At 38.8% G+C, this 26,172-nt stretch overlaps 1 protein-coding gene across 1 annotated transcript in view; it reads right to left on the bottom strand.

Annotated features, from left to right (window-relative positions):
• Window positions 1-26,172, bottom strand: part of PDE8B (phosphodiesterase 8B) — a 78,010-nt gene that overhangs the window by 11,884 nt on the left and 39,954 nt on the right. The window contains exons 4-16 of the mRNA XM_014964956.1: window positions 25,720-25,779; window positions 23,912-23,969; window positions 18,864-18,952; window positions 14,878-14,956; window positions 14,226-14,366; window positions 12,445-12,533; window positions 11,715-11,775; window positions 7,410-7,461; window positions 3,728-3,805; window positions 2,738-2,814; window positions 1,467-1,631; window positions 633-678; window positions 60-195 (exon numbers count right to left, since the gene is read on the bottom strand). Coding sequence (XP_014820442.1) covers window positions 60-195; window positions 633-678; window positions 1,467-1,631; window positions 2,738-2,814; window positions 3,728-3,805; window positions 7,410-7,461; window positions 11,715-11,775; window positions 12,445-12,533; window positions 14,226-14,366; window positions 14,878-14,956; window positions 18,864-18,952; window positions 23,912-23,969; window positions 25,720-25,779 — 1,131 coding nt within the window. The remainder of the gene's footprint in view (window positions 1-59; window positions 196-632; window positions 679-1,466; window positions 1,632-2,737; window positions 2,815-3,727; window positions 3,806-7,409; window positions 7,462-11,714; window positions 11,776-12,444; window positions 12,534-14,225; window positions 14,367-14,877; window positions 14,957-18,863; window positions 18,953-23,911; window positions 23,970-25,719; window positions 25,780-26,172) is intronic.

Genomic DNA, 26,172 nt, shown 5'->3' with positions numbered 1-26,172 from the left:
TCTCTGCTACAGCTCCTCAACAACCTTTTTGCAGGCACCCAGGGAAAGGAGTCCAGTACCTTTTATTTGTAACCGCCTCCAACTCAAAAATATTGAAGTCCCAGCTTTCCTCATTATCCAGGAGCTGTGCGATACAGGGTGGAACATCATTGATGGTGTTTGGCACTGAAAGGTGACTATGGCTCAGGTTCATATCTGTTGAAATGGAATTTGGGAATTACAGCATTTCTGGATTATTTCTCTCTCCAAACATGCAGAATTCCATTTTGAGAATGACTCTTTTTCCAGAAAAACAACTCTTTTCCTTACATAAAAAGTCTGTAGAAGACTGCAATGTATATCATTTATATTACTACAGAAGATTTGGACAATCAAAAAGATGGGTGAACATTTCTCTGAGTGACCATTTAGTTTTTTCCTGGTCTGAATTTCTACATTTTGAAATATGCTATTTTAATTATTTGAACCTGCCTCAACTCTAAAATGGAGGCAGTCTAGCACTTGTTCTGCAGTCACTTAGACAACCATTTCCATGGACATACATCCCACTGCAAATTAGCCTGGAGCCCTACATCACTAGCATTTACAAAAGAAGTCACACGTGCAAAGGGAAATTTAAAATGGTGGCTTACTCTTAGAAAACACATACTCGTTTCCTGACAGTCGTCTCAAACCATCCTGAAAAAGCAAGTTTATTTTAAGTTTTAGGCAGAGTATCCATGCATCATTAATTGCAAAAACACTACATGCACTTCAGGTAGTGTTCCTGGGTTCTAAAAGCACTGCACCTATTGTAGCACTACAGGACCCACCCTTTTTTTTTAAAGTCTTTCGAAACAGACATCAAAGGATCTAAGGAATGCTAGGATGAGATCTCCAGAAAGGATATTATTAACTATAGAGTGTATTGCCCTCCTTGACCCTTTCATTGACACCCGCTGGATTTCATCATTCAAATTATCCACTATTTTTTTTTTTTTTTTTAAATATTAATTTATCAAGGATTAGCTCATTGTGTGCTAAAACGTTAGGTAAACCATGATGAAATCCAGGCAGTTTTTCTCTTGCAGACTGCGTTGCTGCTTTACCAGGACCAAAGTCTGAACCTGATTAAAGTGACCTCACTCTTACCCTGTACTAGCTGTAGAGCAATCCCTCTAGTCCCATCTAAGCTTCTAGGCTTTCTAAAAGGTATCTCCTTGGGACAAATGAGATTGGATGATAGAGTTTCTAGTGTCAACGTGTTCACTTATGCATGAGGGTGAACACAGCCAATGGACTGAGGAATGGCCATATCTTACTACATCTTGGTGACTACTGTTAGTAGAGAGGCCAAAATACTTAAGTGAAATGGTGATGAACTCTGAGTCCCCTTCCCACTGCTTATAAAATTTTAGCAAACAGAGCACTGAACTGTGATCTAGGAAACTGGTGGCAGTAATTTCATGCTTACTAATTTTACTCACAGTCATCAGACCTCCAACAAGATCACTTGTGTGAGGATCTTCATCTTTGGTACCTAGCTGAGGGGAGTAAAGTTCTGTTGTCCGGAGGATTTCCAGAACTCTGTCCAAGGCCTCTGCTACTGTGATGGGGCTGTTTTCCTGGGCAGCATTAATTATGTTTATCACCTGAAAGCAGATTAAGAAGCAGGCGAGGAAGAGTGAATGGCGCTTTTGTCTTATTTCTTATTACAAATTATTTATTCTTGGCTTGATTATGCTACTTCCCATTTAGCAAATGCTATGTAATTCCCTCCAGCCCTATAAGTACAACTCTAAAAATGTAAATTTGTGCTCTGATTTCCTGGTATCCACCTGCTATTTATAACCAGGAAACTCCTGGGAAGTGAAAGCAGAAGGCTGTGAAATATCTGAAATATTTGCAGGTGGGTAGACCAAAAACTAGCCATGTTCCAGTCCTTGAACATAGCTGGGGCTGCTCAGAAGCAATCCTTTAGTCCCCAGAGGAAAAAAAGCAAAAAAACCCCAAACTCCTGGATGTGACTCAGATATCCTGATAACAGATGTAAAAACCTTAATTTTCTGAATGTGATGGGAGGAAGCCCCGGTACTGTCTTCTCCAGCATTCAGAAACTGCCACAGAGGCCCTGCAGGCCTCCCTACAGGGTGTGTTTAGGGAGAAGGAAAAGGAAAGGAATCAGTTGCTCTAACAGGCATGGTGGTGCTGGGAAGTAAAGAGCTTGATGCTGGGAAGAGAAGACAGGGAGAGAGGAATAAAATGGTTTGAGGTTGTGAGACGGCAGGCACCCTGTTTTGTGGGACAAGTGATTGTGCAGGTGGTTTGTGACGGCAGGGTTTGTATAACTTGGATACCGAGGAAAAGACTGCAGGAAAGTGGAGAGACAGAATATGGTGCAGGTGCTCCCTTCTCTGCATGTTATCCATAAATACCAACAGTAAAAGCAGAGGTGAAACTGGAAGCACATCTCCTTCCACATGTGCGCAGCCCCACAGAGCAGGGTCCCTTCCTGCCACAAGCAGTGCATCTAGCAAGGACATCCTTTTACCATTTTGAATATTCTTTCTTGCGACTAGGATTTGGAATGAGATGATGAGATGCAAAAAGTGGTAAGAAAAAACAAAATTCATTTAAATTATTCTGTTAAACACAAGTTGCAGGAGCCCCCTGGCTGTCCTGCCACAAACTCCATACTTCCCTATGAGAGCTACTCCAAATTCTTGAATTTGTGGGAAAGGCAGTGCTCAGGACTCACCTTTGTGATAGGAGCTTCTATTGTCATCGAGTGGATCCTTGCCATGGAAGAGTACCGTCGAGTCTGTAAACTTGGAGCTGCCGTTAAAGAGAGCACCGTTAATATGCCGCGGAGAGTAAATCAGACGACAGCATTTAAAGAGTGCAGAAGGCTGTCACCAGGGAACAGCAAGGCAAAATCCAGCCTCTTCTCCCATTTCTCCCGTTATCTCCTCTCCTGCAAGTCCTTGCTTTACTCTTTAATTTCTTGCACTGTTGTCTACCTCCTTTGCATCCAGCCCTCAGTTCTGCTGTCGGTTTTTCTGTCCATCAGTCACTTCAGCTATAGTGAAATGAAGCTGTATTTAAGCTATATTATACTTCATGCCCATTAGCTGCCACTCACTCTCTTTGTCTGCAATGGATTTCTGTCAGACATGGCTCCTCCTGTGACAGTATGTGTGTCTGTGTCTCTTGTCTCAGTGACACAGCTGCTCTAATGAAACCTGTTCCTGTTTCCCATGAGCTGTGCTTCTCTCACCACAACCTGGGGCAGAAAGAAGACTCTGCCACCAGTGCCCCAGCCCCAGCAAGCAGTCACAAGTGGGACCAGCAGCTGAAGTACTGCTCTCAAGCAACCAGCAGCAACAGGTCCCTTCAAGTCCCGCATTAATGAAACCAAAATGCTGGTTTGGGAGCACGAGCAGCAGCTTTCTAAGAGAGCTGGAACTAATGCTTCACCAGGCTCCCCCCATCCTGCGGCACAGCTGCTGCTCCTCCCTGCGAAGGCACCACCCGCTGCATGCATTCTGTAGTGATGCTGCTACTCATGCAGGGGCATTGTTTTTGCAAATGAGAATAAAGAAATTTTACAGCAGTTATAAAAACTGGAGCTATCTCTGTTCGATCAGCTGTGAATCTGCCTGGTTCCTCTCTTCATTCTCTGTTTTTATTGCCTAGGGCAAGTCTTTTATTTATTTATAACGTCATTTTTGGCACCTTACTTTCTTACCATCACTACTTTGAGATGTTATTGACTTAACATCAATTGAGTCTTTCCTTCTGTTCTTGCATTTGAAGGAATGGGATTCTGTAAATATAAAACAAAAGCTTTAAAAATGCATTAAGTAAGATCTCTACAGAGCCTCCTCCATCTAAAATTCTGAACATTTAATTAAATGATCTCAGTGATACCACAATAAGTGAGAGAAATACTGTGATCTATGCATATCAGAACAAGGGACTCTGTGTCTATCAATTTACAGCAACTCATCTGAAGTCACCTGGAAAGCTGTTTCACAAAGAAGTCAAGACACTTTATGGAACAGGGGAGTCACTTCACCTAACTTTAGCTCCCTAAAAGCAGCAGTCTTTCAGGCTGTCTTTATCTAAGGTAGTTGTCAAAGATCTTGCTTTAGGAGAGATGTCTCAGGCAGGTGGGTTGAACCCCTCCTGCAAGTCCCTTTTGCTCTCCACCAGCCTCTTGAACAAGCCTGAGTTTTACTGCCTCAAAATTTAGCCAAGTGAGAAAAACCCTGTCTCAGTCTACACTCTCTCAGCTCAAGCACAATTCAGACTCAGACAGCTTTTGCTTCTAATTGCAATAATTGTTTGTACCCTGTGTTTGAGAAAAATCCAACATACTGAGAATGATTATAAACAATCAATTCAGCTGCTGTGAAAATTAACCACGCACCAAGCTGTCATTCTTGAAATCGCCATTTGCTAAAGCAAAAGCATATCCAGACAAATGCAATAGCTGGATGAAATGCCTGGGGAAAGCCTTAAAAAAACCCCCACCAAAAACCCACTTAAAAGATCTGGTAAAATTTCATTTTCCTCCAAAACACTACAGTCTGCACTCTCCCTTATATTTAAAACTGCAATTGTACATCCATGCATCTCTTTGCAAGAGTGTCTATAGTACCGATTCCCAGAGTGTCTGAAATGCCACTCAAAGATCAGAGACCCCAGCAAGCTTTCAAAAGGAGATAACCACCATGTGAAGAAATCAGAAATATAATAAAACTGATATTCTCAACATAAGGACCAATTTGCATAACCGTGTTACAACATGGAATATATGCAGTCTGTCTTTAGCAAAATAAAATGTTAGTATGCAATTCTCCAGAATTAAAAATACATCCATCTAAGAAATGACTAGAATACAGTTTCTGTCTTCATTCTTTTCCTTACCACAGATTTACAAGACCGCTTGGGTATTTTTATGCTTTTGTAGTCTAGGCTGGAGAAATGGAAAGCATTTTCCTCTGTTAACAGCTACGAGTGGGAAATAACTAAAGCATATTAAATTATTTTATCTATTTATTTGATAGGACTCCTCTTTCAAGCCCCTTTCCTTTAACATTTGAAGGAGTGTTAAACTCCTTCAAGGAAGTCCTTCAAGGACCTCCTTCAACTGAGGTCCACATCAGGCACCTCAGTGGAAGAAAACATTTACCCTAAAGATAGCCACGAGCGGCAGTAGCAGACAAGACAACTCTCCTTCTATTAAATACACACCAGCAAGTTGGAAACTTTGGTAGTGCCACCTAGAGAATCACAGCTGTGTAAAAGCTACCCTACGCCATGCTGCAATTTCAGCTGAAAATATTTAACTGCCTAAATTAAAAAAAAAAAATTCCCTTCACCTGGTGAGCAGAGTGTTTCCCCACCCAGACGTGTTACAAATCACACCATCACAAACATCATGACCCATGTGGATTGTTTTTCTACCCTCAAGACATACTGGTATATGCCCACGGCTCTGGGAATTTATTCTTGGAACACAACCGTGGGCTGCCGGGAAGGGTAACCTACATCACAAACACTTGATACTAAGACTGCCTGCTTTCTCTACACTGCATCACATGGCATGTGGCTTCCCAGTCTTGCTGAAATCTGCGACAGCAATGAGCAAACCTAAATGCCCCACATAATCTGTAAAATATATTAGTGAGCTAGTAACTATGTGTTAACTAGTAACTGGTGTTCTTCAGCTTAATTCACAGATGCTCTCACCTTCCCCTGTTTGCAAGAAAGAAACAGCAAGAAAGAAAAACTGCATTTATTACAGGGACACAGAAGCAAACAGCTTAACACATGGTGGGTCGGTTCAGATTCAGCAATGGTAATGAAAGCAGCAAATGGCATGTATTATCTCTTCTCCCTCTTGCCCATTGTTATGTGGCATCACAAAGCTCTCGGATGGTTGTATGTATTCTTATGCTACTGGAAACAGTAGGGGATGTCAAGCAGTCACTTCCCATGCTCTTGGTGTGTTAGATCCTCCTCCTATGTGAAAATCAGAAGCTGCCTGACATTGCACAGTAACATTGTCCAGTGTTTGATAGCAGGAAGGGCCTCAGCTGCCAGAAGGTAAGAGGCCACGAGAATCTGTCCACTCAGAATAAGACAGCAGTGCTGCATCTCGCTCCAATCACTAGAATCACAAGCTTAGAATTGGCCTTCAGTGCCTCCTTCTTCAGGGAAAATGGTTATTTCAAACATTACAGAGCACTGGAAGAAGAGATTATCATAGAATCATATGGAGTCGGAAGGGACCTCTGGAGATCATCTAGTCCAATCTCCTTGCCAAAGCGGGTCTACCTAGACCAGGTTGCACAGAAACTTCTCCAGGCAGGTTTTGAATGTCTCCAAAGGAGGAGACTCCACCACCTCTCTGGGCAGCTTGTTCCAGTGCTCTACCACTCTCACAGTAAAGAAGTTCCTCCTCATGTTTAGGTGGAAATTCTTGTACTAAAGTTCATGCCCATTTCCTCTTGTCCTGTCACAGGGCACCACTGAAAAAAGACCAGCCCTGTCCTCTGATGCTCTCCTTTTAAGTATTTGTAAGCATTAATTAGATCTCCCCTAAGCCTTCTCTTCCCAAGACTAAAAAGACCCAAGTCCCTCAGCCTCTCCTCATAAGAGAGATATTCCAGGCCCTTAATCATCTTTGTGGCCTTTTGCTGTACCCTCTCCAGCAGTTCCCTGTCCTTCTTGAATTGGGGACCCCAGAACTGGACACAGTACTCAAGATGGGGCCTCACCAGCACAGAGTAGAGGGGCAGGATGACCTCCCTCGACCTGCTGGTCACACTCTTCTTGATGCACCCCAGGATGCAATTTGCCTTCTTGGCTACAAGGACACATTGCTGGCATCCCCCTATACTTCATGCCCTTAGTCAAAAACTGTCTGCAGAAGTTGCTGAGAGCTTGAACACACTGTCAGCAAGCAAGCAAACCTGCCCAAGACACAGGGCAAAGATCGTGCAGACACGCTACAACAGCTCAGGGCTGGCTGGACATGACTAGCTCTAGCCTGGACACTGCAGTATCAGCCCTGTGCTGGGACCAAACCAATGGCCTTCTGACAGGTCCTAAAATTGGAAATACTAAGGCAGGTGTGCCAAGGTACACCACCTTCAGGACCAGACACACTGCTTTAACACAACTGAGAGCAACGCATCTTTACTCAGAATGCACGGCAAGAGCTCTGCACAGGAGATTAATTATTGATGATGGTTACAAATCCAATTGGTGGTGCGACATCAGAGCAGCTGGTATCCGTCATTGGCATCTGCTCTGACCACTGACTCGACAGAGGGAAAAGACATCATTTCATACCAGCAAAGCACCCGGCCACCACCTTAAGCACAGCGGTATATAAAAGCAAATTACAGTATTCTAACCTGACTGAGAATTGTCTTCTGTGTACTTCTCATCACGGTGACTTCTGTAGAGCTGAAGATGTGCCAAGAGCAAAATACATATGTAAGGAAAAGGAATACAAGAAGATTTTAAAAGATCTACATTCCAACATTTAAAAAAAGAGTGTTTAGAAAATACTCATCTTTAGTTGCAATTATATGTAAAATAATATGAAAGTAAACAGATATGCAATGCAGGAAATCACAGATACGATAGTGCTTTTATGTACTAAGTTCCTGTTTAATGCCTGCGTCTGCAAGAGAACTGATACTCATTTTTAGACAGTGTTTTAAGTGCAAATTGCATATGAACCTGAAAGATTCCAGGAATAAAACACAAAAGGAGAAAAAATAATCCTAAAATATTCTTTTTTTCCCCCCTCTGTACAGTAATTTAAAAAACATTTTCTTAGTACTATCTAAGCTAATTTTTCATGCATCCTTTTATGAGCCGCTGATAAACTGGACTTCAATAAGCCCTGTTACAAAAACAACTCTCCAGCAATTGAACGGTAGAGGTAGGTGTCATCCATCAGAACTTTCTTTATTTCCAAGTAATTTTTAATCATGTAATGATTAATTTTAATGATTAATGAGTAATTTTTTCTCATGAATGAAAAGTTAAATACAAAATCTTAATTCTCTATGCTTCTGAAAAATCTTGGATAGATCCACTGATAGATATCTCAGTCTTTCTTAGAATTTAAATGTCATATTTCATCTTAAAGTTTGCACCTATTTCTTGGCCTACAATAACGCAGACGAAACACTCCTCTGCTTTTCCACCCTGCTCAGAAACAAAAGCACAGTCTGTCCAATACATGACAGTTTAATATCTGCTGATTGCTTCAACCCCCTGTTCCTTCATTACATGATTACAAGAAAGTATTTTGCTGTTAACAGGAAAACTGTACAGAACTTTCAGTTCCTCAAGTCTTCCTTCTAAAATCAGCACATGAAAAGTTTAGGTATAACTAACAGAGACGCTGAAAAGGACTAAAAAGAATGTTTTTCTTTTTTTTTCTTTTTTTTTTTTTTCTTAAACTGTATTCACTAGAGAAGGTATATATGCTCTCTACTTCAGATGAGTAAACGCTTGCTTGACACTGCACTTACACATTATTCATTATGCATCATACTTAGGAGTCCAGTTCTGTCATCTAATCTATGGTGATTTACCCCTCTAACTAAATCCACCACCTGCCTATAGCAAAGCACTAGATTGCATGGAAACACCAAATCCATGGTTGCAATCTGTGAGTTCAAAAGATAGTATGGCAAGTTGTGTTTATGCACTTTTAGTGTCCACATCATTTTCTGACTGTGCATGCTGCATGGTCCTTGCAAGGATTATTCAGGAAAGGAAGGAAAGGAATGACACAAATTGTCTTTTCCATCATTCTTGCACACCTAGGTAAGTTATGAGGGCAGTTACACAGTTAATCTTGGGCCAACATGTTCTTAAGAGGATAAATAACACCTCTGTTGTAAATTTATGAATGTGCAAACACTCGACTCTATCCCGCCAGGTCCCAAATTGACAAAGTCAGCATTAATCATTACCTAGGCTTCAGCACAGGGGAATAGTCACATGAAAGTCAATCCCCATTCATAATCTTCACTGTAAGAATACTTGATACACTCTCAGATGTATTTTTTTTTCCCTGTGAATAAACCTAACATGCTTAATTTTTATATGTTATAAATCTGGCACAGAAGTCCGTGAAGGCCGTTACACAGTGATTCCTAATCACACTGTGATATCTCTTACAGAGGCTGTCAGTAAGGACAAAGAACATGTCTACTTTTTTTATGGTGAAGCAATGCATAATAATAGTGTAAGGATATTTCTAAGACAGCATACAGTGTCTTAATGTTGACATTAAGCCATTTAAAATTACGTTGGTGCAAACATCAGACATTTGCACCAAAATTCAAATCATGACAGCTTTTACTGCTCTGTAACTAACTAAATAGTTTGTTCAGTTTCCTTTTATCCTTCCATAAAGAATTCACTGTGGCTGGAAAAGAAACCCAGTACTTTTTTAAGGCAGAGAAAAGTTCGACTGCTGCAAGTATTCAGGTATGGATTTTAGGAAAACTGCAATGTCCAAATGTTGATCAGGATTGATACCATCACATTAGTATTGCTACGAAAAGAACTCTAAGAAGACTTAGGGATATAATATAGATATTCCTATATGTAGCCTAAAATGAAAACAAAAAGCAGCCAACTCTAAGCAAAATACACACTTAAAATCTCAAAATCCCAAAATTCCAAGGCACTGTTTGAATTTTTCATACAATGTGAGAGCATCCGGTGCTCTACTACAGGCAGTAATACTCCCACTACACAAGTGGAATAGAATAATTACCTAGTTCTGTTGGATACACCTTTTTTTTTCCCAAATGGAACTTAAATCTCCACAGACCATGTTTTCTGTTAGGCTGGGGTTTTTAACCTTTGTGGTAGATCTCTACATCTGTGTGGAGAGCCCTTTGAAGGCCATGTCCCTGGGCTCACCAAATGTGTAAAGCTCCCCAGACCTACAGCTCATCGTGTTAGTGCTTCTTTTACCAATAGCTGCTCATGAACCAATACTAAAAACATGAATTGATGGTGTTTTCCAAACGTGGCAGTAGTACAGAGAATATGGACGTGGCCTTGGGCACAAGTCCCTAACTAAAATTTGTTTCTTAAGCTTACTGGCTTAGGCAACCCAATGAAGGGGACAATAAAAAACAGAAAAGAGAAGAACTACTATTCCTACTGCTGCTTTTTACAGATGGCTGCAAGTATGTAATTGATTTGCACTGATTGTCTTGTACTAAGAGTATCACATCCACACTTCCCTGTGCCAGTCTTTCATCTGTGCGTATATTATAGAAAAAAACACTAAACTGTATCTTACTTTCAAATCAACATCAAAGCAGCTATAAATGCTGAATAACAATGATGAAGTTTAAATAATGAATTAAAAAGAAATACATGTAACTTTAGCACTGCTTCTGTTACAAAACTCTCTTGCACTCTAGCTTAAGCACTTTAATACATCCCGCCACTGTAAATGGTACTTTGCTGCTAATACTAATATCCACATTTTAGTTCAAAGATGAGGTCAGTTTAAAATATTTTGAGTCTTGTTTTTCACTGACAGACCTTCAAAGTTCTTTCAAAAGTTGTGCAGATTTCTCCCTTGTTACCATCTGCCCCTCCCAAAAGTTATGCAAAAGAGATGGTTTCAACAGTCAATTTTTACAGAATACCACCTATGAACCATATCTTCCGACAGTAGAAGTTTTCCAATGTTGTGTAAATATTCAGTATTGTTATACTGACAAAGGGGCTATTAGAAATAGTAGTGACATTCTAAATACCTTTCATGCACAAGTGTTTTTACCTGCAACAGGGATAAAAACACCTTAAAATTCTAAACAAACCAAGATACATAGCCCCTTCCCTAAAGAACATGGAAACATACCATGTTTCCCAAGCTCATCCTTGATCTAAAATATTCCTAGTTACTTTCTGTGCTCCTCACGTTCTATCTCACCCATGTAGATCACAGGCTAAAGATAGATTTCACTCCTTCACTCACAACAGTCCAAAATTCCTTATAGGCCATGTACTAGAGTATTTTTGAGGCAAAGCATGCAATACCGTCATTTACTTCAGAGAATTTCAGAGGGAGAGAACCAGGAGCAGATAACAATAAAGAGCTCCCCTTGCCACCAGCTTTGCTACAGGACCTGCTCGGAAGGATATGTGCCTGGACTGCAAAGACTGGGGTCAACTGCTACTTTGATTTAATTGAGTTATGGCTTGGATTACAGTGCTCCACAACACATGTTCTGATGGGCATACAATGTCTCAGGTCCTGTGTGAAGGCTATACTTTATTCAAGAATAACATGTTGGCAAACCTTGTGATAGCTGAGCGTAGGTCATTGTTAGACGTTAAATACACCAAATCAGACTGGCAAGAATGGCTCTAGAAAAAAGCCCCTCAAGTCCCTTTGGACTATGGTCTATGTTGCTCCACAGTATCATGGACTCAACTGTCACACCCACACTTCACAGAATTAAAGCCTTTCTTTCTTTACTCAGCAGTCCTACAAAAGGAGAATAGCCCACGCAAAAGGTGAAGTTATTTTACTTGCTTCAACAACCAATGAGAATCACGTTGGCAATACAAGTCACATCGTCTTGGAAAAACATCAATTTCTAGACTAAAAAATATCAGTTTACTAAAAGCGATGAAAGTCATGACATGAAAGAAATACAAACCTGTTTGTTGTTTTCATTGGAACAATGCAGCCTTTTGAGGGACACAAAGTGTCTTATTTTCCTAGCAACAGAAATAATCACTTGTTACCATATCAAATGATAAAGACAGAAGTGAAGTGATACACTGCTGTTTTCTAAAGCAGAGGTCTCCACACCCCCGTAGAACAAGATACCAAACCCAACACCAAAGAGACGACTGGGCAACAAGCACTCCTTCAGCGTTACAGCTGTGTTTTTCTCCCAAGAACACCTGATCCTTTTGCTCCTGCAGCAATTCACCTGCACATCTGGGAGCACATCTGGGCAACATGCCCATACTACACTGCAAAGGTGCGAGCACACACAGGCATGGACACCAAGGAGGTGGCCCAGCTGCTCATCCTTCCAGCTGGCTGGCTAACAGTTTGGATACTGTAGAATAACTTAGTAAAGAAATGCATGGTAGCATGAACCTAAACATCAGCTTTCAGGTATCTAGCAGTAGCACTATTAATTGTTATGACTTTCTAGTTCTTTTAGCCAGCATATGGTCACACCATAATGAACAAACATCAGCAAAGAACATGACTTTCACAATTTTGCTTATTCTTTCCATTGTGCTTGAAGTTAGCAGTTACGTTATCACCCTGCTACTAAATATATGGATGTTCATGTCAAAATCACAGAAGGGGAAAGCAGAGAGAAGGCCCTAAATACCAGAAAACAATTATGTTCTGGACATGTTAGTTACCCTCCTTGACCGATCACAGGTGTTATCTTCACATGCTGCTGGATAGTATCTCCTGATTTTCTTCTTGCATAGTAGACTCCTTGCCATTCCTAAGCAAACATACACAACAGAGACAGCATCTAAGAATGCATAGCTTGCAGTCAAATATTAATTTATTATTAAATAGTCCTTCTGTAGTAAAAATTACGTATTATTTCATGGTTGTATTTTTTAAAATAGTGTAAAATTTATTAATAGAGAGCAGCACCTTCAACATGTATTTGCTAACATAAGGACAGTATAAATATGTTTCTTTCTTGAGAGAGGATACAATTTTTACAAATAAATTTATGAATCATCTACTTTGAGGGTTTACAAACGTTCTTGCCAGGTACCACCATACGCATTGGTGGTTGCAAAACATCCAGAGAATATCTCCCTTGGGAGCAGCAGAACAAAACTCTGTGCTGAACATCACTTAGCTTTGAAGTTGTCAGTCACAAAATGATAAGTCTGCTAAATTTCAGAAGCCCTTGACCTAAGGGTGTCCTTCACCTAACCTCAGGTAACCAATAACCTATTCTCACTCCATGACTGTTTTCCCATGACCATGGCTATCCAAGGACCTCTAGATCAGCAAAAGGAAGAAACAATTTATTTATGACAATTTATTTATCTTGTTCTCCCATGCAAATGCCCATTTCTCTTACTGGCCACTAATTTTCCCTCCATCCCCACTGCTACAGGACAGCAGCATGAGGACTGCAGGCTAACCAAGAGCCATATATGCACCGTCCTTAAGGAGTACACTGATGCAGAAATAAAATATATCCTCCAGGATGGATTGGAGAAGAAAGGAAGATAAAGCAGAGGGTTTCTCTCTCCTTACCACCTCAAAGAAGAAAGATTTTAAGGAGGGAACTACTTGGCAGCAAAGTAGGATGAAGCTGCACAATGGGTGGAAGAAGGACAGATGCAGAAAACACATCGCCTTTGAGCATTCAGTGCTAACAGCCTATACAAATGAGGAGAAGCAAAGCAAGAGTGGCCTGCAGGTACTGCTAATGAATCAAGGTGAACCTGCAGACAACTCCAGATGGTGACCCCCAAAGCTCAGATCGTTGCTGGAAGTGACTCAAAGGCTCCAGAACTCCTCAAAGTCAGTGAAGCAGAGGGTGAGACAGGGAAGGGAAAGAGAGACTTCTACAACCCATGGGAGATGGGATAAGATAGCGTTACATGTACTAGGGGAACATATGGCCAGGAACATGTAGGACTTTTGTGGCCTGACACCACAGCAACAGGAGTTCACAGTGCACTGCAGATATTCTAACCATAGTTAGAATATCCCACTGAATACTCATATATTTTGGTCACAACTGATTTAAGCCACATGGTGCTTAAAGCATACAGTCAACGATGTCTCTGCAGTTGTCACAGAACAGTTAAACCTTTTGGTTGGATGATGCAGCCACCAAGAGACTAACTGGGGGACAGATTGTTATGTTCCAACTCACAAAAGCTCCATGGCCTCTAAGCAAAATAAAAACACAGAAAATGTTCTTATATTGGTCTTAAGTGGATTGGTAGAGGAGTTCAGTCAGATCCTAAAAGCAAAGCTAAAGAAACCTGTCACTTATCTGATGCCTGAGCTGTTGTGGTCCTAAGACATCTGAGGAGCAGAATTGTGGTCTTATACGCGCACTAATGAAAACCACATCCTGTTTTTAAACATAGAGCATTAAAAATAAAGCAGAATAGAAATCTAAAGTAATTTATTGTGAGTTATTTTATTTGCTTACCTTTCCTTTTTTAATAAATGTGTTGATAGTGTCTAAAAGATCTGCACAGTTTTTATCACTTTTTGGAAGCTCAGTAAGTTCCTTGCCAATAAGCTCTCCCTTGTGATACCCCATCATCCTTTCAAAGGCTGGATTAACATACTGCCAAAACAAAAGTACTTTAGGATAATATGAAAAAGAACATACTTGAAGAATAATTACTCACATATAACTATCAAACTGTTACAAGTTACACATCTCAAGCCATAACCACAGATCCCTACAATTCAGTGTTTTTCATATAAAAATACCTTGTAATGGCAAAACATTTTATTTAAGTAAGAACACAGAAGGCATTATTTAAGCTGTTATCAGAAGTCACAGAAGGAGACCACACTCTTTGCTGTGCAGGTTATCTAGTTGTGCTACAGATTCCATGCTGGTTTTACCATAAGCAGCATTACTTTACTTAAAATTTTCATCTAAATAAAGTTACTGAAAAATTTAACAGGCAGCAATGTGCACCATCCAGAAATAAAGTAATTCATTGCACAGGGCTTTCTAATAGGCAATAACATTAAAATGCTGAAATAGAACAGAAACTACTGAGGAAGGATCTCTTTGGGGTTCCTCTCTAAAAATTCTACAAAATAGTTAAGTTTTTTCTCCTTACCTGAATGACATGATCTTCGCTGGTTATTTCTATAGCTTCCTGACAATGGTCTAATGCTGTAAACACTGCACTACAAGCCCTGAAATTAGCGAAGGATTCACATTAGTTTTACTGTTAGAACATTTTGCTCACTATAAATACATTATTATGTTGTACTTATTGGCAGATGAATCACAAGGTAGCATGTTGTTTTGCCTAAACTATGTCACTATCTCTTTTTTTTTTTTTTCAGGAAATTCAGCCTCAGACATCCCTGCTGTTAATGTGTTTTTACTGCAGATCACATTATAAAATTGCTCATGCATACTGCAGCATCTTAATAGTATATTTCTTTTTCCAAACATGCTCTAGACAACCGGAACTACCAATTGGCAGTAAAAATAACAAATGGCTGTTACACCAGAATAGAAAATTTTGTGGTCATTAAAGATAGGGAACACAAAAATCACCACAGTAGATAAATACAAAGTCTTCAATGCAGCAAATAGATCAGCACTATCAAAGAAGTTATAATACAACATAATAAAAGGAAACAATTTAAGCCATCTCAAAGTCCTAGTCAGAAAAACATATTTTTTCCTGCTTCCAAGTAACAATTCAGTGACTCGATTTCCATATATGCTGATCTTTACTAAGTGCCATAATCTTTGTTTCCCATTTTTTTCAGGACTATCCTTGAATTAATGCAGGAAAACAAAAGCCTTACCTTCTTGCTACAAAATTTAAATTGCTTAAATTATAATTTACATTGGATGGAATTAACATTAATATAGGCTCCTAATACCAGAAAAAAAAAATATTTTTATATATGTATATATATGTTATATATATATATACAGAGAGAGTGTATACTAAAAGAAACAACCCAGGCATATTTGCTTTAATCAGTATCAGTGCTTCATCTTAGATTTGCACTGAACACAAACTAATTATCTTCTATGTACCTCTAATTGCAGAGACCATAAATCCATACATAAACATTCTTGTATACAGTTATTACCTAATAAGAACACCTTGCACCCAGACCATGTAGTGGGGTTTGAGTTAATACCAGTAACTAGATAATTAAGAAATACAGGACATTGCTGGTTCTGCTCATCATGGAGTACACAAAGAAATATACACAGAGACATACACACGCAGCCATGAAGATGAAGATTTGTAGGAAAAACTGCTGTATATGGACAACAGCAGTATTTTAGCTCGTACTATAAAAGGACCTCCAAGTGCAATTTTAAAAGTGATTTTCTAGCAGTTCAAGCTGGCTTCAAAGTGTGATTTTTGAGCTGTGTGAAACAACTAATTTATCTCAGTGGTAGGCGCCTGTCTGGTACACCAACTACTAACAAATGTCATTACGTAAACTTTCTGCAAGAAAACACACAGCTACATTTGCACTATTCGAGGCTTAGTATTTTCATTTGATCTGGTAACCCAGACAGCAAAATTACAAGTTTAATTGACCCATATCGTATTTGGTTAATACACACCTCCCACAGATGTCTGACCAAGCTTCAAACCAGAAGAAGCTACGTGCAGAAGTGGAGTGCCTCCTTGGAATGGAAAGACACTTCTGACCACTGACATAATCTTATATACTGCTTTCTTAGGCTGGTCCTACTTTTTCACCATGTTTCTCTTGTATCTGAACACCTGAAATATCATAGTTTTAATTTCATTGACTAACTTCAGAAAATATTCTCTCTTCCCTTTCACTTTTACAAAGCTGTAGAGAAAACCTTCTTAGACAGCAAACAGATCAGAGATCCAGTGGGACAGACATACAGGGCAACATTTTTTTCCCCCCACTTAATTAAACTACAGGGATGAAAACAAATTATAGCCATAATACTATAAAGTATAACCATATTATAAATATAGCATTACCAAACACCACTTCTGTTTAGTTTTAAATGGCAAATTCATTTAGAGCACCTGCCTAATCAGGCAGAGTGAGAGGGAAATCCTCTGTTGGAAGACATCAGCTTCTCCAGAAAGTTTATCTTTTAAAAAACTACTTCATGCCCCCAGATATTAGTACAACTGTTGCTTATAAGCATTACTTGTGCTTGTTACATGATGAAGAGTATTTAACTATTTAATTGTCCCAGGTCTGCATCTATTAAACTCTTTAAACTACTTAGCTATTCTGGGACTGCGTCTGGCTGTGGCAGTAGCAAACCCAAAAATAGCACCGTTCGTTTTTCATACAATTTTGCAAAGCTGCCGAAGGTTCCCAAACCAGTCATGTTCAGAGATGATGTGAACATATATACACACACATAAATATATATGTAAAGTGTATTATCTATATACAAAAGACATGATAACACAGAATACATTTTATATAATGTCATGATTTACATAAATTAAAAGAAGTAGACTCACAGTTTATGTAACTACATTCAAGACAGCAAAAGAAAGCAGAATTACAAGTGGGTGGTATACTGCTCTTTCTTTAAATAATAAAGATATAAAAGCTGTCAGTAGATGAAATGTCACTTGGGACTGACATTGTTTCCTTCCAATTTTAATTAATTTTAAGATTTTTTTGGTGATTTCTATAAATAAACTTGCAGAAAAATATGGTAGCCAACATGAATCATGCTCCCTGTGTTGAAGTTTTAATTATCTGCGTTCCTAATTTACACTACTCATGTAGAAGTACTCACACTGTATTGGCATGTTGTTCTTGAAATGAAGCATAAACTGCAAGCATTGTGCATATAAATGACAGCTTACTCTTTCTATACAAAACTGACATTTCTGATCTATGCTGACTTAATTCAGAAATCACTCATTTCATGTTGCATTTACAAGTGAACAACAAACCAAGTCAGGATCACCATAACGCCTAATTACATTAACTTTTTAAATATAACTTTTAAAATTAACACCTAACTAAATTCACTTTCACAGCTGCTTTATTTTCCTGCTGAGTTTTGGAAAACACCTATTAAAAATCATGTGAGCCCAAATTATTATTAATATTTTTAACTTTTACTGTAATTGTATTCTGCATACACAAATACGTATTTATTTGAACATGTAGTCACTTTGGGATCAGTTTGCAAAGAAAATATTAGAAAAATCTACATCTTAAACAGACACAAAGAAATCTGTAGAGAAGTGATAGTATTTTCTGTAGATGGAACTGGAATTAATTTATCACACCCAGGGAATTACACCTTCTCTGCATAACATTCAACTTCAAGGGCTTTTTTTTCCTTATAGTTGAGTTGCAAACATATTTACACGCATGTATAGGCACCTTTGTTAAATACAAAATCAGTTACATTAAAGAAAAAGTGATAAGGGAATGAAAGTAATTTAATTTCTCACTAAGACAAAAAATTGTCGTCCTCTGTCCCAAGTTTTGCCCAAACAAGAAAGGAAAAACTCAGTGTAGGAAGAGCCAGATTAAGATTGCATTCAACTCAAGCTGTCAGATATGAAATCTCACGCACTTGAGGTCAAGAATGACTTCATGAAGTTTCACCATCATATAAATTTGCAGCCCATAAGCCTTACACACTAGATAACATTTTTAAAACGCTACCCTGGCAATTAAATGAGCCAAAGTCATTTTTCTGCAATATTTCTGCTAAAGGATGTTGCCCTGACTGTGACGCTGGTAGTAATGGCTGCTAGAACATTCTCAAATTCAATATGGGCACCTCAAGACATATGGGACATAAGCAAGCATCAGAAAAAAGAACACGCACTGCACTTTACATTAAGAAAAGCTGTCATTTAAACCACCAGTGAACGAAACATACACAAACGAGGCTTTCTCAGGGTAACAGTTACTAAGGCACTTAAATTTGTCCTTTACAAAATAACAGAAGGAAATAAGAGTATAGTATAGTAGTCAACATACAGATGCAAAGCGCATATGTGTGTAGCTGGGAAGAAGCAGAAAGTAACCTGACACAATTATGTAGACCAAGCGGTTGATGTTTGCAGTTTCTTACATTTCCACATACCGTAATTTGAACTGAGATCGTACTTCCCCATGTTCTATTTGAACCAGCTCATTGTAACAAGCAGTTATGCTGCTATTCTCCATGAATTGCTGGAAGACAAATCAAGAGTGCATGAAATAGGTTGGAATGGTTTTAAACTGTTATTACCCTTCCTGCATCTAAAACTCTAACCTTGTAAAGAGAGCTGGCACAAGTCCAGCAAAGAGCCACGAAGTTGATTAAGCATCTCTCCTGTGAGGAAAGGCTGAGAGACCTGGGACTGCTCAGCTTGGACAAGAGAAGGCTTAACGGGGGATCAAGGTATATAAATAACTGAAGATAGAGTGTAAGAGGACAGAGTCAGCCTCTTTCCAGTGATGCCCAGTGTTAGGATCAGAGGCACTGGGCACAAACTAAAACATGGGAGGTTCCCTCTGGACATCAGGAAACACTTCTTATACTGTGAGGGTGAATGAGCCCTGGCACCAGTTGCCCAGGGCTGCTGCAGAGCCTCAATCCTAGGAGACTAGGTGCTAGCATGCTCCTAGGAAACCTGCTTTACGCAGCCCTGCTTGAGCAGGGAGGTTGGGCAAAATGACATCCAGAGGTCCCTTCCAATCTCAAACATCCTGTGGTTCTGTAGAGATAAAAAGCTTTAGTTGTATCTTTCGTGTTCAGTAGTCATCTTTTCCCCAGGAATGATTTCCTAGTTCTTAAGACAACATGGCTACCCAGATACAAAGCAAGTATAAAAATATGCTAATACCTCAACTGTGAATTTTCCCAGTCAGTTTTAGCAACCCAGTTAGGAACAGATAATCTAAAAAAACCCCAAACACAGTCTCACACAAACCCAGAGTTGTCTTGATGTTTCATTTTGAACATCTATCCTTTATTCAAAATGGAAATGGAATACCTACATAAAACATTCATGCTAAAAAAGGAAAAAAAAAAACCTGGCATTTCATTTGTTTTCAAGCACATATTGCAGCTGAAGCTCAGAAGGTGAAATAACTTTGCTCCAGAATTAAACTCACTTAGCTATCACTGTGAATTCATAAGTGCAGAAAAACATAAAAGTAAGGAGCATGCTGACAGGAGTTAACAAACTTTTATGTACTTCAGAAAGGAGATAATGTCCTCTGTTAGGCAAAGATGGTAAGCTGAAAGTTCTTGTGCTTGGTCTTGTTGAAATCTGACACTATATGTTGACACAGAAGTAGATTCTCTGACTTCAGTTAAAGTTTACTGCTCATTAGAAAACTTCTGCTATGAAGAGCTAAATTAATCCTTTAGAAATACACGTGACCCCTCTAGTTTTCACAGATGATAGCATGTGTTGTTGCTAGTTCTCATAGCACAGCTGCATGCAGAGTCAAGAGGCAGCACTCAAACCGCCAAGGAACAAGGAATGGCTTTTAAGAAATCTATGCTCCTCTCCTATATGAAAAATTGTGTTTTGAGGACCAATGGCTTAATCCCAAGCTGCTATCAAAATGTAAAAAAAGAAAAATTAAAAATAACTATTGACATGGGTCTGCTTTACTCCTTAATGTTAAGATCTCAAAATATTTCTATAACTCTCACATCACACACTAAGTGAATGCATGGGAAACCAAAAAGCACAATGTCAAAGTGGCAGAAGCAAAGATGTAAATGGTGCTGTGTTTTTGTATAATAAACTGGCTGTAAACAAAATTTTTTTCTACACTACCACAGATTTAGATTTTCAGTTTTAGGGTGCTCTTTCAAATGTTCAATAATCAATAATATACATTTTAACAATGACGGCAACCTATTTTACAACCTAAACTTACTAGAATGTACTAAAGCTCTTTATAAACTGAATTTTAAACTAGTGCTGTTTAGTGACAAAATCTAACCACTGTTGTTTACTGGAAAAAGCCAACCACTATCTCGGCACAAATCCTTGGCTAGCAACCAAGAATTGTAGCTTGTTGAAGTGCTAAACCTGTTCGTAACTGTTGTGTAGTCTTTTGCAGTTGCACAGAATCTCTTTATTTAAGTTTGTAGTACTGATGTCATTCATTCATTGGCTCATGCAAAGCTGAGAAATCATTTGGGACTTGAAAAAAGCAGGAAAAAATTTCTTTTTCTCATGTGTGCATCTAAATGAGGCATGAGAAGATGAAGATCTATTACATCTCAAATATTGGAATGCAGACAGCAATACTTCCTTTTTAAAAAGTTTAGTATTTATACAATACATTTTGATTTAACCAACATATACTCTTAAATTACACTTTATTTCATTATAATTGGATTCCATACTTGTCCTATACAGAGCTTGACACAAGCCACAGGCGTCATCAGCTAGTAGAAATGCATCATTCTTCTTGCTTAGTAAGAAGTTCTAGGTATAATATTAAATATTTATTTTGTTGCAAACCATAAAGTTTTAGTAGTAACTGGTCAACAGGCATCAACATTTGCTTAGAAAAAGTAGTAATGTTCAAAATACAAGACAAGATTGTAACTGCAAACATTAAGATTGCCTGTATGCTAATTTAAATCATAGATAAAAGTGAGTCAGGAATTTAAATTAGTCCTTCCTAAGTAGGCCATCATTATTAGATTTATGAGGCTGAGAGGAAAAAGAAAAATCAGCACCATAAATGTACTGTTTTAACAACACCATTAAAACGCAAATACAACAGCTGTTAATGATATAAAAAAATTTTAAAAATAAGATGTAATAAAATAAACTTTCTTGGGAAGGAGGAATAAAAACCAGACACAAATCAGCATAAAGAAAAACGCCAAAGGAATCTACTAAACTAACAGAAAAGGCTCCCAATATCTCCCTGTGTTCTTAAGACCTTTTAGCGATCATAGTGATCAAGATCTAGATAGTGATCAATCATCACTGATTTCATTAGAAGAAATGAGAAATTATTTCTTTAGGACTAGTTACAATGTATATTATAGGTATGCATAAACATAGAAAGATATATGTACTAACATAAGTACCCATGAAGGTAACAGAATATTTTAAAACAGAATAATCTGCTATTCTTTGCACAAAAAACCCAGTAATACAGTTACTTGCAAGAATATCCGTCAAAAAAGATGAAGGAAGTTCTTTGGAATTTTTAGATCCAAACCTGATGTAAAAAGTACACAAAACTCTACAAAAAGGTGACAGACAAATTGGCTAGAAGCTCGGACTCTTTACTAATCAAGTTGGAGGGGTATTTACAAGACAGACGCCACCAGACGGAGCGACTGCATTCAGTGCTTTGTCAAGGGAAGAGAAGGAAGACAGTGGGCAAAACCAGGACAAATGCTAATATGATGAACAGTGATAATGCAAAACAAAGCTACCAGAAAGGTAGAATTAAAAATAAAAATAGTGAAGAGAATCTCATCATTTGAGCAGATATGATTTTCCAATAATACATTTCTTTTGGCTGCTGAGAAAGAGATGCCTTGCAAATACTGTCACTCTTTTTGAAGAAAGGTATTTTTAAATCTTTGTTTGTGTAGGGGCAGGTTTTCTGTCTTAATGGATTTAGTCCCTACTGACCCCATCCAAGCAGAAATAATTCCTATGTCCAACCCACTGTGAAAATAGGACCTTTGACATCAGATGTGTTTTAAAGGCCTGAAAATAATTCCAATAGGGAATTGCTACATTATGCAAGCTCTCTGATAAATTTGGGACAGCTGGAGGGAATGGTTAGAGTAGCTGTCAGGTACAAAAAGATTTTACGTTCCTGGGCAGATTGTGTGCCCCTGAGATGTGTCTCAGAGCTGCAGTGTCTCCTCTGGCTCTGCTCAATGCTCAGTGCTACACCTACAGTTACAATTTAGCCCATAAAACATATTGTCCTGCATTGTTCTCAAATAAAACACCAGACTTGAGAAGAAATACTTATTTGATTATTTTTTTGGGGGGGAGCAAGAAGGAGAAAGTTACACTAAGAAAGCACTGATGACTTTTCTTGGGCCTGAGTTGGGCCTCAACTTTTCAATTTTTTGGAGCATCTAAGCACTTCAGAAATGCATTTGCTTTTTGTTTTTATTCCTTTTGCTTCCACAGTGCCCTTGCAAGAGAGAAAAGATCTATTACATCTTTGTGGAGACACTCTACAAATGGTGACTCTGGTGTACATTCTGCTTTGCAAAGAAAATCAAACTAAATGTGAGTCAGCCCAGGTACTGGACTCAGTATGAGCTCATTAGCATGAGATTCTGCTTGGGTTAATTTCCTTCCTTCTCTGATTCTCCTTACTACAGTTAATTGTCCTTACTATATGTAATTAATTCTCCCTGACTACAGTATCCGCTGATGTGCTCCTATCACTTCAATACAAAACCTTCCTTATTAATGGCTAACTTTAAGATTACAGCTGATTTATATTACATTAACATGACATTAATATTTACCCAAAGCCACTCACACAAAGGTTGGAAGAGTGTAAGCAACCAGACCTAGATTTTCAGAGCTGAGAACTACTGCTTTTCTGGTTTCTCTTACAAAGCTGTTTTGAGAAACAGTATGCAGAGTTATCTTCCCTTCTGCTGCCTGTATAGGAGAGAATCTAACACCATCCTGAGAAGAACAGGTGCAAGCCAATACAATAGACCTCAAAAAAACCCCATTAAATTCTTCTTCATGTCAGGAGAAGCTGGACTAGGCTTGTAGTCCCCTCAGAAGAGGAATACCAGCAGTCTGAGGCACCCGGAGATGTCAGAAGTTTCAGTAGGCTGCAATATGCAGCACACATAAATCAGGGGCCCCCACCATTGGTTTTTTTAATGCAGTCATAAACAAAACCCACTCACCACCCACCCAGACCACAAGAAATTAATCTCAGCATTCCTGCTTATTCTGGAAGGATTAGCTAGATCACAGACTGTCTTATATCTTATAGTTCTTGGATGCAGTATCGAAAAGAAAAGAAAACCCAGTCAACTACCACTGTTTTTTCATTAATAAATTTTGGACAGAAGCAAATATATAGTTTTCAATTTAAGGAAATAGAAGTGTCTGTAATTTATGAAACAATCTTGATTACTATATTAAATATGTAATTTATACATACCCTATCAAAGCCTGCATTCAGAAGGGGAAGAACAGAAGTCTCTTCTTGGTCAGCAGATCTACAAAACAAAATCATAGAATCATTTAGGCTGGAAAAGTCCCTTAAAATCACCAAGCCTAACCATTAACCTAACACTTCCAAGTTACCACTAAACCATGTCCCTAAGCACCACATCTAGATGTCTTTTAAATACCTCCAGTGATGATGACTCAACCACTTCCCTGGGCAGCCTGTTCCCACGTTTGACAGCCCTTTTGGTGAAGACGTTTCCTAATGTCCCATCAAAACCTCCCTTGGTGCAAATTGAGGCCATTTCCTCTTGTCCTATCCCCTGTTACTTGGGAGGAAAGACAGACACCTACCTTGCCACAACCTCCTTTCAGGTAGTTGTAGAGAGTGATAGGTCTCCCCTCAGCCTCTCCAAGCCAAACAACCCCAGTTCCTTCAGCTGCTCCTCATAAGACTTGTGTTCTAGAGCCTTCATGGCCTCCATTGCCCTTCTCTGGACACATTCCAGCACCTCAATGTCTTTCTTGTAGTGAGAGGCCCAAAACTGAACACAGTATTCAAGGTGAGGCCCCGCCAATGCCAAATACAGCAGGATAATCACTTTCTTCATCCTGCTGGCCACACAACTTCTGATACAAACTGTCACGCTTCTTGGCCACACTGCTGGCTCATATTCAGCAGGCTGTTGACCAACAATCTCAGATTATTTTCTGCCAGGCAGCTCTCCAGCCATTCTTCCCCAAGCCTGTAGCACTGCATGGGGTTATTGTGACCCAAGTGCAGGACCCAGCAGTTGCCCTTGTTGAACCTTGTTGAACCTCATACCATTGGCCTCGGCCCATTAATCCAGACTGTCCAGATCCCTCTGTAGACCCTTCCTACCCTCAAGCAGAGCAACACCCTCACCCAACTTGGTGTCTTCTGCAAACTTACTCAATCCCCTCATCCACATCATTGATAAAGATATTAAACAGAACTGGTATGTTGTATGATCACACATCAGTCAAGAATGAGATGGTGTCAATTTGATATAGTTACCTAAATATAATGAGTGCAGTGAGAACACTCTTGCATAAAATACATACATAAAATCATACTATTACAGAAGTTGATGTTATAGATTTCTTTTATAGTTATTTGTATCTTTTATACAACCTGATAGTTATTCCTACAGCAAACCTGACAGATATTCTACAAAAGTCCTGTGCCTCTTCACAGACACACAAGGGCACTACAAAAAGAAAGCATGAAGAGGACAGAAGACATTCTGTGATATTCTATGAGAAAGAATCTAAAAAACTGCTATTAAGTAAAAGGTGAAGCAAGTTGTAAAGCCTTGCTCAACAGGAATCTTAGTCTATTTTCTAATCTTGGCAGGAATGTTTCTTCTCCTGTGTCTCTATTTCCTAATATTTTAATTGAGCTAGGAAATTAATAAAATTAGAATGATTCAGTAGTGTGCAGGAGTTTTAACAAAAACAGGAAAGGTCTCCTTTTTGAAGGCATTTGATAACGATATATTTAAGTCAGTAAGAATTCTGCCTGAATATATGAGGTAGGAATCACTGAATAAGGATTTCAGGACAACATTCTGTTGAGTTGAGGTGAGAGGGATAGTACTAGTCTGTATAAATGGAAAGTTGTCAAATACTTGAATAGGCCACACAAAACATCACTAACCCATTTCAGGTAAAGTAATGTTAAACTTACTCTATAAGGCTTGCTAGTAAGTCACTTTCTATTTTTACATAAATATTATACATAACATACATAATCTTTCACAAAACAGTAACACTTACGTGCGTGGAACCACAGCAAGTATTACAGTGTGCTCTGATGGTTTTGTGGCACGAATAGACCTGCGAAGATGAAAATTTCTCAGTTATACCACATGCTTTCTCAATGTTACTCCGAATAGCTTCATAGACAATACACATGAAAATCAGGACTGAAAGAAACCATTGAGGCTAGAAAACAGGATATCACACTGCCAAAACCTACCCATTACCACCTAGACAATCCATTTCCATTTTGATAACAGATTCCTCAGATTTTGCTCAATGCAGGAAAGAGGCAAGAGCTCCAAAAATGCAGGGCATGAACAGCTGTTCTTTGAATCCACTTTTATAACATAGGTTATAAACCTATATTATAAACCTATTTTATAACAAGGTTCGCCCTGTTTACTTAGTTCATTTGGAGCAGACTGCCCTGAACACATGAGTTAAGAAAGGTCATTCTATACAATGCAT

Source organism: Calidris pugnax, unplaced genomic scaffold, assembly GCF_001431845.1.
Source record: "Calidris pugnax isolate Ruff unplaced genomic scaffold, ASM143184v1 scaffold273, whole genome shotgun sequence".
Taxonomy (NCBI): domain Eukaryota; kingdom Metazoa; phylum Chordata; class Aves; order Charadriiformes; family Scolopacidae; genus Calidris; species Calidris pugnax.
The sequence above is the reverse complement of the archived record's forward strand: the minus strand, read 5'-3'. Positions and strand labels throughout refer to the sequence as shown.